The following is a 16,539-nucleotide window of genomic DNA, read 5'->3' as shown; positions in this document are numbered from 1 at the left end:
TCGTGTGACCGTTTTGGGGATCGTGTTGTGCATCACTAACACCTCACGACCAGCTCCTGATCAGCAATCGCATGGTCGCAAGAAAATCAAGCCTGTTTGAAATCCTGGTCGCCCCTCGTGAGGGTATCGCACTGCTGAAGCAGCGCCACGAACCGATTTAACGCAACCTCTCACACTGCGCACGCGCAAACACAGAAATGGAACTGAAAAGGACGGAGCAGCACGGCAGTGCAGCATGTGATCTGGACACAAGAGATGGAGGCCCAACTTGTAGAACTTTGGGAATGCTCATCCGAGCTTTTTTGATGTGGCCTCACAAAATTATCTCAACCGGTCACAAATAATTGCAGCTGGTTGTGTGTGTCTGTGTGAGTAAAAGACAGAGAGGGAGCGAGAGCTTCATGTTATGGACACACTGTGAGCACTCAGGTCGCATCAGAGCATCGTGACCTACCAACGTCTAACCCCTGTGATTCAATCGTACAGTTTGAGCAGGAGCTGAATAACGCAATTGGAAAAAAAATGCACAGTGTATGCCCAGCTTAACTCAATCAACATGACATAATGATCTCCAACCTTGTGCTCGTCAACATTCTCACCTGAGTTAACGAGAAAATTATTGAAATGATCTCAGCAGGTCCTTTTAATCACAGCCATGAAATGCAGTGGAAATAGGTTTTTTGGGATTAAGTTCATTTTTATGGAAAAGACTTTGCTGATTGATTCATCTGATCGTAAAAACTGAAGCAGCAAACTTTGTGAAAACTAATATTTGTGTCATTCTCAAAACTTTTGGCCATGACTCCTGCTGACTTTCTCCATCTCCCTGACTTTCCCACTTTGTCTTTGCTGACCATTGATCTTTGATCATCCTGGCCTTGCTTCCCTTCCACCTGGTTTCCTACACACACACTATACTACCTTGTTTGTCTCCACCATATCAGCCAGTTAAATGGAAGAGCTTTTTCCCTTTTCCAGTCATGGTCCTTACATTTAGAGCTCCTACTCTTACCTCCAATCCCGTGTCTCTCCGTGACTCCTAACATGCCTTCCCCCTCTGCTCTTAGCACAGTTTACATTATACATGCTTCCCTTAGGCAGCATCATTAGAAGACATAGCATAAATTTTCACTGCTATGCAGATGACACGCAGCTCTATCTATCCATGAAGCCAGGTAACACACACCAATTAGTTAAACTGCAGGAATGTCTTAAAGACATAAAGACCTGGATGGCCGCTAACTTTCTGCTTCTTAATTCAGATCAAACTGAGGTTATTGTACTCGGCCCTGAAAATCTTAGAAATATGGTATCTAAGCAGATTCTTACTCTGGATGGCATTACCTTGGCCTCCAGTAACGCTGTGAGGAACCTTGAGTCATTTTGACCAGGACATGTCCTTCAACGCACATATTAAACAAATATGTAAGACTGCTTTCTTCCATTTGTGCAACATCTCTAAAGTTAGAAATATCCTGTCTCAGAGTGATGCTGAAAAACTAGTTCATGCATTTATTACTTCCAGGCTGGACTACTGTAATTCTTTATTATCAGGATGTCCTAAAAACTCGCTGAAAAGCCTTCAGCTGATCCAAAATGCTGCAGCAAGAGTCCTGACAGGGACTAGGAAGAGAGAGCAGATTTCTCCTGTTTTGGCTTCCTTCATTGGCTTCCTGTTAAATCCAGAATTGAATTCAAAATCCTGCTCCTCACATACAAGGTCTTAAATAATCAGGCCCCATCTTATCTTAATGACCTTGTAGTACCATATCACCCTATTAGAGCACTTCGCTCTCACACTGCAGGCCTACTTGTTGTTCCTAGAGTATTTAAAAGTAGAATGGGAGGCAGAGCCTTCAGTTTTCAGGCCCTCTTCTGTGGAACCAGCTTCCAGTTTGGATTCGGGAGACAGACACTATCTCTACTTTCAAGATTAGGCTTCAAACTTTCCTTTTGCTAAAGCATATGGTTAGGGCTGGACCAGGTGACCCTGAATCCTCCCTTAGTTATGCTGCAATAGAGCGTGAGCTGCCGGGGATTCCCATGATGCATTGAGTTTTCCTTTCCAGTCACCTTTCTCACTCACTATGTGTTAATAGACCTCTCTGCATCGAATCATATCTGTTATTAATCTCTGTCTCTCTTCCACAGCATGTCTTTATCCTGTTTTCCTTCTCTCACCCCAACCGGTCGCAGCAGATGGCCCCGCCCCTCCCTGAGCCTGGTTCTCCCGGAGGTTTCTTCCTGTTAAACAGGAGTTTTTCCTTCCCACTGTCGCCAAAGTGCTTGCTCATAGGGGGTCATATGATTGTTGGGTTTTCTCTGTATGTATTATTGTGCGATCTACTGTACAATATAAAGCGCCTTGAGGCGACTTCTGTTGTGATTTGGCGCTATATAAATAAAATTGAATTGAATTGAATTGAATTTCCACTGGCAGTCTGTTGGCCAACAGCACCAGAGGCAGCCCCGACCCGCTCGGTCTGGAAATGTCATTCTTTATGATTCACATGTTTGATTTGACAAAAATGTAACACTGGATGGACTTCCTGACACAGAGCTCCCCATTTAATTGGGCTTGGGACTGACAGTAGGAGAGCTTGTGGGCCCCCGTGGACAGACACACAACACAAGGTGTTTCCATGTGACGCTCATACAGTTTGACTAAAATCCAACCAAACCATCCTTGACAACGGCTGAAAGCATGGATGGATGAACAATCATGACTTGGAATCATTTCAGTAAACCTCTTTTTATTCCATTTCAGACTAAATGAACAGAATCATTGAGGACCAACCCTGTGAGGACTCAGAAACTGACTTTATGACACAGTCTCAAAGGATGAGAAATTTCATTAAAATGAACTAAACAGTTAAATTCTAAAAGGGTCTAACTTATATGTTTTATGTAAAATCTGAAACCATCGAGAAACTGGTGCAGAAAAAAAAAAATCACAAAACTGGAGCATAAATGTCACCAGAAATGAACAAATTCCCACTTGTGCCTCCGTCCGTGAAGGTTTCAACATCAAACAGAAATAAGATCATGTAGTTCTTCAAAAAACATTTGTCCCTGAAAGTCGAAATGTTGGCTCGTTATATTTTAAAGTTCATCTTAAATAAATCTGTTTGGTGAATTAGGCTAATGTTTTTATTGACACCTGCAGGACTTCAGCAAATGAAAAAGTGTCTCGACAGACTTTTCTGTCGATTTATGACTAAAGTGGTGGAGGTCCTCGGAGCTGCCCGGTGGGTGTAGTCTGGAAGTTTGGACTCTTGCGTTTTCCTGCTGCAGTTTGCTGCAGACGCGCACACGGCGCAGCCGGACACGAGCCGCGGACAGAAAGCTGAAGGAGAGTTCGTGACGGGAAAATGCCGAGTGTGATCCGGGCTCTGGTGGCTCTGAGCTGGGCGGCGGCGCTGTGCGTGCGCGCTGCCATGGACGAGTGCTCGGACGAGCGGGGCCGGCCGCAGCGCTGCATGCCCGAGTTCGTCAACGCCGCCTTCAACGTGACGGTGGTGGCCACCAACACCTGCGGCTCTCCGCCCGAGGAATACTGCGTGCAGACCGGCGCCACCGGGGTCACCAAGTCGTGCCACATCTGTAACGCCCGGGACCCGCGGAACCACCACGGCGCCGCGTACCTGACCGACTACAACAACCAGCAGGACACTACCTGGTGGCAGAGCCAGACCATGCTGGCGGGGATTCAGTACCCGAACTCCATCAACCTCACCCTGCACCTCGGTAAGACCCCGAACGCCTCTCGCGCTCACCGCCGCTCCGAACCCCCTTTAAGAAACTCCACATTTAAGCTTTTCTTTCCTCCCCGCTGGAAACAGCTGCACAAACCAACACAGACACACATGTTTACGCATCTGGATGAGTCAGTCACCCACGGCCCCTCAAAGTCACAAAATAGCATATTTACAGCTGCCATTTTCATAATGGACATTAAAGATGACCCTAATGAGTGAGACCGTTCACGCTCTCACTGTGGGCTCAGATGTATAAACACGGCTCTGGTGTGAAAAAGTCACGGACCCAAAGAAGAGGCGCAGTTTGAACTTTGTTTATTTAATTTTAAATAAATCACAAATGTGAGTTCGAAGGTTTGTTTCAGTTTTTCTAGTAAACCCTGACAGCAGCTTCTTAGAGGCAGGGGTTTGCGCAGGCGCAGAGTGTTACGAGCTCTGCCCTCAGGTGTTTTATAGATTCATGAGATCGACTCCTGCATTAAAGTAAGATACAAGGAAACATTCCACCTTAAATTCTCTTAACCCGCCCTGTAGGAACACTCTAAACTCTGTGTTCCATCTTATAATCACTCACACTTTTCCTTTTCCTAATGAGTTTTCTCATAACACACCATCAGACTTTCATTTAAAAAACTTTTTTAATTGTTTTTCTATTTTTTAAGGTGGAACTGGAGTCAGGGGTTTAGCTGAGAATCTGTGAGAAGGAGTGAATTATGCTGCAAGTGATGCAGGGGGGAGGATATAGTTTTCTTTGTTGTTCCAGGAGCTCCTCTTTAATCTCCTCTCTCTCTGCAGGTAAGGCCTTCGACATCACCTACGTCCGCCTCAAGTTCCAAACCAGCCGGCCGGAGAGCTTCGCCATCTACAAGCGGACCAGCGAGGGCAGCCCCTGGGTGCCGTACCAGTACTACAGCAGCTCCTGCGAGAAGACCTACCAGAAAGCGAACCGCGGCTTCATCCGGACCGGCCAGGACGAGCAGCAGGCGCTCTGCACCGACGAGTTCAGCAACATCTCGCCGCTCACCGGAGGAAACGTGGCCTTCTCCACGCTGGAGGGACGACCCAGCGCCTACAACTTCGACCACTGCCCCGTCCTCCAGGTGAGTCCTGGAGAGGCTGCTTTTCCTTATTATACCATATCCATGTTTAAAGGCTTCGTCAGCTCAAGAGAAGAAAAGTGATGAAAACAGAAATGTGAGGTGAATTTTCTGCTTTTGGCTCTTTCAGGTTTTCTCGTGTGAGTGGAGTTTTTTTTTTTTTTTAAGAGAACCTTAAACCATTTTTTTTTTAAATAACTTGTGTATCTTCTGCTTTTCGTACATTTATAGAGGCCCAAGTGAAGTTCTTATTTCGACTGAGCGATTCAAGAGTGATCTGAATCAGCCTGAAAAATAAGCACTTAAACTGGACACCATTGGGTTTTCTCACAGGTGCACAAGCAAACATTCGATTTTTCGGGAACTAGAAATGAAAGTGTGCATATTATATAAATATATTTTACACATAAATATAGGAATTGGACAGCAGTTGGGGATCGAGGTCCCTGGCTCCCAGAACTGGCTCGTGATACATGAAGCGTTGCCTCTCTAGTGAGCTTGAGTGATACCAGCTGTGGTCAGGTCTCAATATACAGCTTGAACTCTGAAACCAGTCTCCTGCAGCGGGACTGGACTCTGTTCCAGTCTGGAGGTGTTCCTAGTGCGAGTAGGCAGGAGGCAGGTCTATACTTCCACCCCTCAATTCAGTGTGTGCAGTGTGCAGTGCAGTTTTCCCTGGTGCGTGAGAGGGTTGCTGGCCCAGAGGTCAATGGCCCAGTGGACGTCAGCTCTGGCCAGCGAGGCCGGGTAGGTTATACTGCAGGGCAGAAAAGCCTGTGTTGTAGTTTGTCTATTGAATTCTTAATAGACAACCTAAAACTACAACACACACAGAGGCATAAAGAAACCCTCGCAGTGTCTGAACCCGAGGTGACCCTTCCTGTGTCTCGTTTCACCCGAACAGTCCAAAACCCCCAAACATTCAACCCAACTTCATACTATTAAAAAGGAGGAAGAGACCAGCCGTAAAACTGGAACGTGACATGGACAGCATATGGTCTTTTAGCAAGTGAAGGTCTGACCTGAGCATGAGATTTTATTGGATCAACATGATCTTTGGTGAGTTCAGTCTAAAAACCTTCGTGAGAATAAATTATGAAGCTTTTCACTTTATGTGAAAGTGTGTGTTTGTGGCAGCACGATCTCTTTAACAATACGTTTGCATCACTTAGTGTCAAAAGGAAATAGTAGGTTATAATCATCCCTTAAACATGACATTTTCATTGGCTGTTGCACACATTATATACAGCAGCATGACATGTAATTCTCTGTCGCCACCTAGTGGTTATGGGAGGTATTCAGAGCACCTGATTAGTGCCTCAGGCTTAAAACAACCACATGACCACATGACTCACCCACAGCACACATTAGTGATGTGCGATACCACCGATTTCCTTTCCAATCCGATACCAAGTAAGATTCAGGGTGGTATCGACGATACTGATCCGATACCGATACTTTGTACAAAAACTTTTTATTTATTGTATCTTTTATTGTATCTCAAATTATAGCTTCATAATGATTACAGGATATTAGACTACTTGTTCTTATCTGCACAATGCAGAATTTGTCGTGATCCTGGGGCAGTGGCTCTGCGCTTTGAGTTTATTGTTATTGTTTTCTGGTTTATTCTGATTTTGTATTAATTCTTTAGGTTTGGCTCTCGTGTCTTATCATCCCTACCTCTGTCTTCCCTCTGTGCTCTGTGCGTGTCCCCGAGTTTTGTTGTAAAACAGTCTGTGAGTTTCCTGTTTTACTTTGTAGGTCTGTGTCTCATCTTGTGAATTAGGTTCAGCTGTGCTCCCCTCCTGTGTGTCAGTCCCTCATTACCTCGTGTGTATTTATAGTGTGTGTCTGCCTGTGTTACTCGTCGCATCGTCTGCTTTACTCTGTGTATTTTGGTATTCCTCGTGTCTCTCTGCTCTCCTTTCTCTGCACGTCCTCATGTTTTCAGGTTTGTTTAGTTTTCCCAGTTTAGGCTTTAGTTGCTCCCTGTTCTTATTTCCTGTTTTGTACTTCACTTTCATTACAAATAAACACTCACTCGCACCCCGGCCAGTACCTGCATTGTGGATCCTTTTCTCACTACACCACACGACTGCTGCCCCAGCCGTGACAGAATTATCATATAGAAATAAAAAACCTGAAGTTGTGCGCTATTTGAACACCTTGCCTGCCTGCAGCACTAACGGACTCCATGAGAGACGTCCGTCTCCCCCAGCAGCACCTGTCCCTCTCCTCCTCTTCAGTTCGCCTCAACATACACTCGTCATATTCTGTGATATGATTTACTGTGAGGTGTTTGAGGAGGTTTGTGGTGTTGCCACAACACCTCACTTTCTTGCCACATGTATGCAAACCACGTCTCGGCTGTTTGTGGAGGTAAAACACGTCCGCACATGACTCCATTTACACTCAGCCATTGTTGTGAGTGCGCACGCCAGGGGCTGGACACATTTATACAGCCGTATTTCACACGTGACTATGAAAGGCGGAAGAGGAAGTAGTTCCTTCCAATGTAGCCTAAACTACAAATCTACCCTAAATTACTGAAATATCGATATTTTAATATGAGAATCGATTCTAGAACATAAATCCTGGTATCAGAGGAATCGATATTTCAGTATCGATCCGCACACCACTTGCACACGAGTTGTAGCACGGGTCCACCGGACCTGAGCTGAGACGTGAGGCCCCTCTCATCTGGACTTTGTGTTTAGGATCCGCGTTTCACGTTGACCTCCCCTCTCACGCTGAGGAGCAGGCTCTCAGTTCCTTAATCAGAATCAGAATACTTTATTAATCCCCAGGGAAATGATGTAACACCCATGGTACACCTGCTGCAAGCACAGAACCAATGACACTTTCTTTTCTCCATAAATTGTATTTGCAAGTGTTTAAAAAATGACTTTACAGAAAATTAATTCGATGCAGAATCCAAAGCTGTTGATGGAGATTTTTCATGCTCTAGAAGCCTTTAAAGTTTGTTTACAGTTATCAGCTTGTTTCTGATCCCATCATGCTGATACTCAGAGCTGAGACCTGGTTGGTTGAGTGGGGCTAAATTTGATTTTTTTTCTGCAGTTTGTAGCAGAAGGTTATTTTTGTTGTTCACTCCTAACAAATTAATGTGGATATCGCCTGTACTCATGAGAGATGAAAATGCTGGAATAACAAATAAAAGCACAAAGTTCAGGGCTGAAAGCTGAAGATACTGAAGGTAGAAAGTTATTGTGAAAACAACACATTTTCTAAGGGCGTCCAGTGGGAGGCTCTGATTGATGTGCAATAGCCTGAGTACAGATTTGATTTTTGAGGGGGCGTGAAAAAGTCAAAGTCCGTCCTTAAAAACACTTGTCAGCATTCAACTAATTATACTACCCTGTTTGCTTTGTGATTGGCTGCTCTGATGCGTCCATGTTGGGTCTGTTGCAGGATTGGGTAACAGCCACCGACATCAGAGTGACCCTGAACCGGCTCAACACATTGGGAGACGAGGTCCTCAATGACCCCAAAGTCCTCAAGTCCTACTACTACGCCATCTCCGACTTCGCGGTGGGAGGAAGGTAAAGCCTCAGATTCACTGCTGTTCCCTCTGATGGTTGGACAAAACCATTCACTGTGTCACATGGTGTCCTGTGAACAAAGCTTTAATGACGGTGTGTGAGCGTTAGCAGCAACCTCCGCAGGTCCAGGTGTGACAGGTGTGCGTCTCTGCTTTCAGGTGTAAGTGTAACGGCCACGCCAGCGAGTGCGTGAGGAACGATGGAGGACAGCTGGTGTGTAACTGCAAACACAACACCGCCGGCGACGACTGCCAAGAGTGCCAACCGTTCTTTAACGACCGGCCCTGGAGGAGCGCGGCGGCCGACAGCGCCAACGAGTGTCTGCGTAAGTCTGCCGCCGCACGCGCCCGTCACATGGTCGCCCGTCACTGATGGTTTTACTGCATCACAAGAGATTTTGGTGCATCTTAAACTTTTTCACTGTTACCTGTTTCGGTCTTTTATTGTGAAACTCTGTGTCGGTCTCTCAGCCTGCGAGTGTAACGGGAAGAGTGCCGAGTGTTACTTCGATGCCGAGCTGTACCGGGCCACCGGTCACGGCGGGCACTGCAGGAACTGCGCCGACAACACGGACGGCCCCAACTGCGAGCGTTGCCTCGACAACTACTACAGAAACCCGGGCGCCAGCCGCTGCCTGCCCTGCCTCTGCAACCCCGTCGGTGAGTGGTGCTCCCTGATGTGAGGACACTGGTGAATTTGTGTGTTTCAGAGGAACCTGCAGCTTCACGTCAACCTGCAGAAGAACAACACGCTCAGTGGGAGGCTGTGAGTGGCCTTCAGCTCCGATTCATGTCTCCATTTATTGTTCATGTGTGAACAGTGATGGGCTTAAATGTACGATTGAACAGAACTTCAGTCAGACGTGTGTGTGTGTGTGTGTGTGTGTGTGTGTGTGTGTGTGTGTGTGTGTGTGTGTGTGTGTGTGTGTGTGTGTGTGTGTGTGTGTGTGTGTGTGTAGGCTCTGTGTCCCTACAGTGTGATGACAGAGGTGTGTGTGCGTGTAAAGCTGGAGTGACCGGAGAGAAGTGTGATACTGTAGTTTGATGAGGCTCGCAGCACCACATCTGAGCAGGTGAGTAAATTCTGTTTACATTATACATGCTTCCCTTAGGCAGCATCATTAGAAGACATAGCATAAATTTTCACTGCTATGCAGATGACACGCAGCTCTATCTGTCCATGAAGCCAGGTAACACACACCAATTAGTTAAACTGCAGGAATGTGTTAAAGACATAAAGACCTGGATGGCCGCTAACTTTCTGCTTCTTAATTCAGATAAAACTGAGGTTATTGTACTCGGCCCTGAAAATCTTAGAAATATGGTATCTAAGCAGATTCTTACTCTGGATGGCATTACCTTGGCCTCCAGTAACGCTGTGAGGAACCTTGGAGTCATTTTTGACCAGGACATGTCCTTCAACGCACATATTAAACAAATATGTAAGACTGCTTTCTTCCATTTGTGCAACATCTCTAAAATTAGAAATATCCTGTCTCAGAGTGATGCTGAAAAACTAGTTCATGCATTTATTACTTCCAGGCTGGACTACTGTAATTCACTATTATCAGGAAGTCCTAAAAACTCCCTGAAAAGCCTACAGCTAATCCAAAATGCTGCAGCAAGAGTCCTGACAGGGACTAGAAAGAGAGAGCAGATTTCTCCTGTTTTGGCTTCCCTTCATTGGCTTCCTGTTAAATCCAGAATTGAATTCAAAATCCTGCTCCTCACATACAAGGTCTTAAATAATCAGGCCCCATCTTATCTTAATGACCTTGTAGTACCATATCACCCTATTAGAGCACTTAAGCTCGCTCTGCAGGCCTACTTGTTGTTCCTAGAGTATTTAAAAGTAGAATGGGAGGCAGAGCCTTCAGTTTTCAGGCCCCTCTTCTGTGGAACCAGCTTCCAGTTTGGATTCAGGAGACAGACACTATCTCTACTTTCAAGATTAGGCTTCAAACTTTCCTTTTTGCTAAAGCATATAGTTAGGGCTGGACCAGGTGACCCTGAATCCTCCCTTAGTTATGCTGCAATAGACGTAGGCTGCCGGGGATTCCCATGATGCATTGAGTTTTTCCTTTCCAGTCACCTTTCTCACTCACTATGTGTTAATAGACCTCTCTGCATCGAATCATATCTGTTATTAATCTCTGTCTCTCTTCCACAGCATGTCTTTATCCTGTTTTCCTCCCCTCACCCCCATCAGATGGCCCCGCCCCTTCCTCAGCCTGGTTCTGCCGGAGGTTTCTTCCTGTTAGGGAAGTTTTTCCTTCCCACTCTCAATAAAGTGTTGCTCATATGATTTTTGGGGTTTTATGTTTTCTTTGCACTATTGTAGAGTCTTTTGCTTACAATATAAAGTCAAATATTAATGATAACAATGTAATGCTGTATAAAACTGGACTAAAATGTAAAACAATTCAATAAAAGCAACAACATTAATAAAATCTAAAACTAAAAACAGCCTGAAGCAGAGGGCTGGACTGGACGTACCTCAGATGTGACTTAAAGCTGATGCTGTGTGATTATTTAACCAAAATAAATATTTGCAGTTAATGTTTTTATGAATCAACATTCATGTTGCTACAGATCTGATAAATCTGACAATCAAATGATCTTTTATCTATCTTAATTTTGCACAATTCAGCAACATAAATTCATTGAATAAGAGCACACAGGTGAGAGTCTGGTAGCCAGTGAGGAGTCTGTTAGCTCCTAATCACAGCTCTGCACCACAGTGAGATGCAGGTCCAGGTGTTTTCGGATAAAGACACAGTTTTGTAGTTTTGCCTCTGCAAAGCACTGCAGTGGATTTAAAGTCAGTCGGTCTATCAAGACGTGATTGAGGTGCAAAGTTTAATTTGAGGGTTTTGCCAACATTTTGCATTAACATCTCCAGACATTTTTATGCACAGATAATAACTGGACACTCGAACATTTCAAAAATAATGACTGTTTTTCACACGTGTACAAATTTGACTGCCTGAAATCTTGAACCGCGCTACCATCACCAGCTGTTCCCATCATTCTGGTACACGTTAACATCAGTTTTCTCCGACCACAGTACATGTTGTCTCCAGACGTGTGCTGGATTATATTTGAATATTTGAATATTATAAAACTAACACTGATGTGTTGGCACACATTTTGATGCATATCTGTGGGGCGGTGAGCCCTCTGGGATGCCTCGTCCTAAAAGAAGACAGCGATCCTCTGGCTCCTGGAAGGTTCGTCAGTGAGAAGAGGAAATCTGGCCAAGTATTGTTCATCCTGATCAAATCAGTTTTATCAAAGGGAGGGTGACAGCATGCAGGCGTCATCTGATGGGTAAAGTCATGATTGAATGGAGGTTTTTTTAATGTCTTAGGAAAGTTGGATTGGGAGATGATTTCTGGTTAAGATCATTTATGTGAACCTGAGCGCTCCTGTCATCACATATACGGCCATGAGACCAGTTTTCCCGTGCTTCACTCGTGCACGTTCGTTCGAAGAGGAAAAAACTTCCACGGGACTCCGATGTGAAAAGATGCAAACAAAAACGTATTCCACAGTAAATCTTCTTACAGGAGTGATCAGGTCTAAGTTTTCCTCAACAACAAACAAACTACAGCAGGAAAACCGCGTGGCTCCACCCTCCTCTGCAGCAGCGCTGCGTGCGCTCCTTTGCATGAATCCACGATGCAGTTTTAAACTATAAACAGTTTTATTTAACCAAGCCAACACGAATGTAATAAAATAATTTTAATTCCATTATGACCATGAATTTACTTATTAAATTACTAATTACACAAAATAAGTTTAACAGTGAGCATAAATACTGAAAATATATAAACTTGGCTCCTACATCACACGTGGTTTGACTGATCCCAGGTATTTAAACTCATCCACCTTCACTACCTCTCCACCCATCTTCCTCTCATTCACACACGTAGTCTGTTTTGCTTCTCTGACTTTGCTCAGCTGTTCTCGACCCTCATTACAGATCAGTGTCGTCTGCAAACATCAGAGTCCACAGACACTCCTGACCCACCTCACCTGTCAGTCTGTCCATCATCACAAATAAGGAGCTGATCCCTGATATAATCCCACCTCCACCTTCAACCCAGCTGTCACTCCACCTGCACATCAGTACCAGTACACTTCTTCATCTCTCCAAGATTCTGTCTGATTAAAAGGTCCTCCACCATACCTGCACAGGTGTGTGTCATCTGGACCAGCCGCTGCCCTCGTTTCTGAACTTCCTGATTCACTAACTGTCCTCCATCCATCCTCTTCTCTCTCTCATTTTCTTCATCCATCTTCTCAAAACACTCTTCATCATTCATACATTCAGCTGACACAAACAGACGTTATTATATCTCCAAAGTGAGTCTCGCAGCTATGGTTAGAGCGACGCAGTCTGAGTTGAACCATTTCAAACGCTGTGCTGATTATTTCAGAATAAACTGTAGCATGACTTCACACAAAGACAAAGCAAAGGTCAGAGAAATGGAGGAAGCTGAGAATGAGTTTAGAAAAGCTCTTTACAGCAAGAAGCTGCCCAGCATCTCCTCTGAGCAAAAGGCCAAACACTGGCAAATGTGAGCAGGAACTTCACAAACCGCTGAAGGTAACAGGTAACAGGTATATTCTTCAACTGAAACATCTGCGCGGTTAAATAAGGAAAACAAGCTCTCTTTCTTTTTTGACTCGTGGTGGGTATTTGAAGTCTGGATGATCTCACTGCTGATGACTCACTCAGTTCCTATCAGGAGCTCAGCACACAGTCCAGTCTCAAAGATAAAGCAGCTTTCCAGAGATTTTTACAGATGAGAAGTGAAGTCAAAGATCTGAGACGAAGTTAATTTAAGGTCTCGTTCAGCTTCGGGCTTTTAGAAGATGGCTGCCAACGGGCTGTATCGAAATTGTGAAGATCTAATCTGCAAAGAGATTTGAAGTTTAATAACTGGCTCACTCTACACTTGTCCACGTTCATGAGATGAATTTACTGGCAGATGATTTTTGCTGGACTGTTACAGGCATGAAGATGCCTTCATCCATGCAGTGGAGGCCTGCCCTGAAGATCTCTGCAGGAGTGACTCAGTGCACTGATGTGTGAGCCAGTCCAGCTTTGCCACGACTGAAGTGTCCAATCCTGCATTCGCTCTCGTCCTGACAGGTCTGATTTCAGCAGCTATGATCATTGTTGCTCCATTTAAAGAGCTGAAATGATTCGAAATGTCAGTAAGTGAGGTGTACTTAGTTTTAAGTAGGAGGGGACGTCCCAGTGTGTGTCATGTCATGATTCATACAGGAACTTTGATTATGCCTTTGATAGGTGCTGTGAATAGTTCACTGGAAGCTTATGTTTGCTGTTTCTCATGTTTGTCTCTGGTTTTGTTCTGAAAACGCAAATAAAAATGTGACTGACAAAGAAGAACTGTGCAGGCTCTTTAGGTGTTTTCACTTTAATCTGATCATCCTGTTCTTCAGTGTAACCAGCTGTTTGCACCTGGTTGTAAACTCTGTTTCCATCCATGAAGGCCTGTCCTGATCTCAGACTCTGACAGTGACACTCCTCCCTCCTCTTCTTCTCCTGGTTAGACGTTGTTTTTCTTCACCATGGAAACAATTCTGTGATCATCACTTCACTCGTGTTGGTCTTTCAGGACTTCTGCTGTTGCAGAATTAGCCCATGCATTTATTTTAGTCTTTCAGCCTGATGATGATGATGATGATGATGATGATGGCCTTCTTCGCTTGCATCAACATCTGTTTGGATCACATCTTCAGGTAAAACGCTAACAGATCATTAACTGTGTTCATTTGTCATGAAACTACAAAGAAACCAGCCTCACCTGCAATGAGACTGCGTTGTTATTCGACTGTCCAAATACTTTTGACCCTGTGACATCATTAGTTCTCAGGTGACGTACACGAGTGAACCAAACCGGGACAATAAAGCACAAAAACCTGTGTTTCTCAGGCCCGATCCATGGAGCTCATTCAGGCTGAACCTGGAGGATCAGTATGTGTTTATACTTACATATAAACACATAGCGGGAGCTAAGTCCAGTTTAAGGAGCTCCACATGGCTGTAATAAACTTCAAGGATGGCAGAAATCACGCAGCATGTCGGTGCCTGGAAAGCTAAGCACAAATGAATAGTTTGAGCAAAAAGGTAACTTCACAGTTTAATACAGAAAACTGACAGGTTTAGCAGATTTGGACAAGTGAGAAAAATGTTTGAAATATTTGAACGGATTTAGTTTTTTTTTTTTTAACCTGTTGACTCGCATGAATCACCAGCAGAGGGCGCTGTCTCACTTTGGTATTATTACATCGTGTGCGTTTTTATATACTTGGACCAAAAAAAAGAGAGTTTTAAAAAAGAGCGAGAGACACGGGGACAGATGTTGAGGTAAATTAAATTCTGATTAAAATTAAATGTATAAGTAAATTTGTTCACTCACGGACGCTTTATTAACGCCACCTTGCTGTTGCCTGGTTGGACCTCGTTTACCTTCAGAGCTGCTCTGACTCAACGTGGAGCTGCAAACATCAAAGTCAAAGTCAACTTTATTTGTCAATTCTGCCACATGTACAGGACATACAGAGAATAGAAATTTCGTTACTCTCAAACCCTAGATGAAGTAGCAAATGAACATTTAAATATAAGAGAGTGATTAAAAATGCAAGTAAAATAATTAAACATTAAACATTCCTCTGATTCTGGGCCATGTTGATATGACGTAATCATGACATCATCACGCAGCTGCTGCAGATTGGTCTGCCCATCCAGATGCTCGGTTTGTGCTTCAGCAGGTCTCTACGTGCCTAAACGCACTGAGCTGCCACGTGATTGGCTGATTAGATATCTGCAGTGAAAAGCAAGCTAACAGGTGTGCCTAATAAAGTGGCCAGTGAGGTTAATTTTGGCAAATGATTTATATATTTTTCTTTAGTCAGTTTATTTCACCTGTATATATATATATTCAATTTGATCTGCTTTATTTATGAATTTATTGGCACTATGACGTCATATCAGGACCACCAATAAAAATGTTAATTTTTATTAATGTTAATGTTAAATCCAGGATTAAACTTTCAGAAAATTCAAGTACATTTTTTTATGTATAATAATCCACAAATTATTATGACACCACAGACTGCAGTTAAACGCAGCGTTGTTTGTGCAACACAGAAGTATTGTGTGTTGTCCGAACTATGGTCTCTTCAGCTCAACTGGAAAAACTCATTCATGCATTTGTGTCATCCCGTTTACATTAGTTTAATTCCCTGTTTACCAGCTTGGATAAATCATCTCTCTCTCGCCTCCAGGCGGTACAAAAATGCAGCAGCCAGACTACTGACTCGTTCTAGCAAGCGAGCTCACATCACTCCCATCTTATATTCTTTACATTGGCTCCCAATAGAGTTTAGAATTCGTTCTAAAATTCTTGTTTTAACGTACAGAGCACTAAACGGCCCCAGATTATTTATCCAAGCTTCTTATAAAATACACTGCTGCTCGTCGTCTCCGCGCACAGACGCAGAGTCTGTTGGTTGTTCCCCGAACACGAGGACAAAAGCGGACGGAGCCTTTCAGTCTGTGGCACCACGGCTGTGGAACAGTTTACCACCACAGCCACGTTTGGTTGATTCTGTGGATTCTTTTAAAAAGCAGTTAAAAACTTTTCTGTTTAAACAGGCCTTTTGCTGATCTACGTATTTTATATTCTCCACATTATTTAACTTACATTTAAACTTTTACATTGTGTATAATGTCTATTGAGTGTGCTGTTTATTTTAACTTTGTGTACAGCACTTTGTGACTGCCTGTCTGTGAAAAGCGCTTAATAAATAAACTTTACTAACTTACTTATTCATTTTTAAAAATATATTAATTTAACATGTTATTTCTTTATCTTATTTTCTGGACTGATGTTTATCTGTGTCCTCTGTATTTTACTCAGTGATCATTTTGAATGTGCTGTGAGTGAAAACAGGCGAGTCCTGCAGAGCTGCAGTCGTGGACTCTTTGTAGGAGAAGCTCAAGAAAAAAATTAACATTTTCACGTCACCAAGAGTCTGAAGGCGCCTCAGAAAAAAGACCCCCACAAACCAGACTCTGTAT

At 43.9% G+C, this 16,539-nt stretch overlaps 2 protein-coding genes across 2 annotated transcripts in view; both read left to right on the top strand.

Annotated features, from left to right (window-relative positions):
• The first annotated feature begins 3,308 nt into the window (after nt 1–3,308).
• lamc1 (laminin, gamma 1) overlaps nt 3,309–16,539 on the top strand; it is a 66,670-nt gene continuing 53,439 nt past the window's right edge. The window contains exon 1 of the mRNA XM_039602120.1: nt 3,309–3,395. Coding sequence (XP_039458054.1) covers nt 3,372–3,395 — 24 coding nt within the window. The 5' untranslated portion in view covers nt 3,309–3,371. The remainder of the gene's footprint in view (nt 3,396–16,539) is intronic.
• On the top strand, nt 3,333–10,725 carry LOC116314205 (laminin subunit gamma-1-like). Its single transcript, XM_031732160.2, has 7 exons — nt 3,333–3,747; nt 4,554–4,858; nt 8,291–8,421; nt 8,580–8,746; nt 8,892–9,080; nt 9,380–9,493; nt 10,591–10,725. The coding sequence occupies exons 1-6, from the start codon at nt 3,372–3,374 to the stop codon at nt 9,463–9,465; spliced, it is 1,254 nt and encodes a 417-aa protein (XP_031588020.2). The 5' UTR covers nt 3,333–3,371; the 3' UTR covers nt 9,466–9,493; nt 10,591–10,725.

This window comes from Oreochromis aureus, linkage group 18 (genome assembly GCF_013358895.1).
Source record: "Oreochromis aureus strain Israel breed Guangdong linkage group 18, ZZ_aureus, whole genome shotgun sequence".
In the NCBI taxonomy this organism is placed as follows: Eukaryota; Metazoa; Chordata; class Actinopteri; order Cichliformes; family Cichlidae; genus Oreochromis; species Oreochromis aureus.
This window is presented reverse-complemented; position numbering and strand designations above follow the sequence as displayed.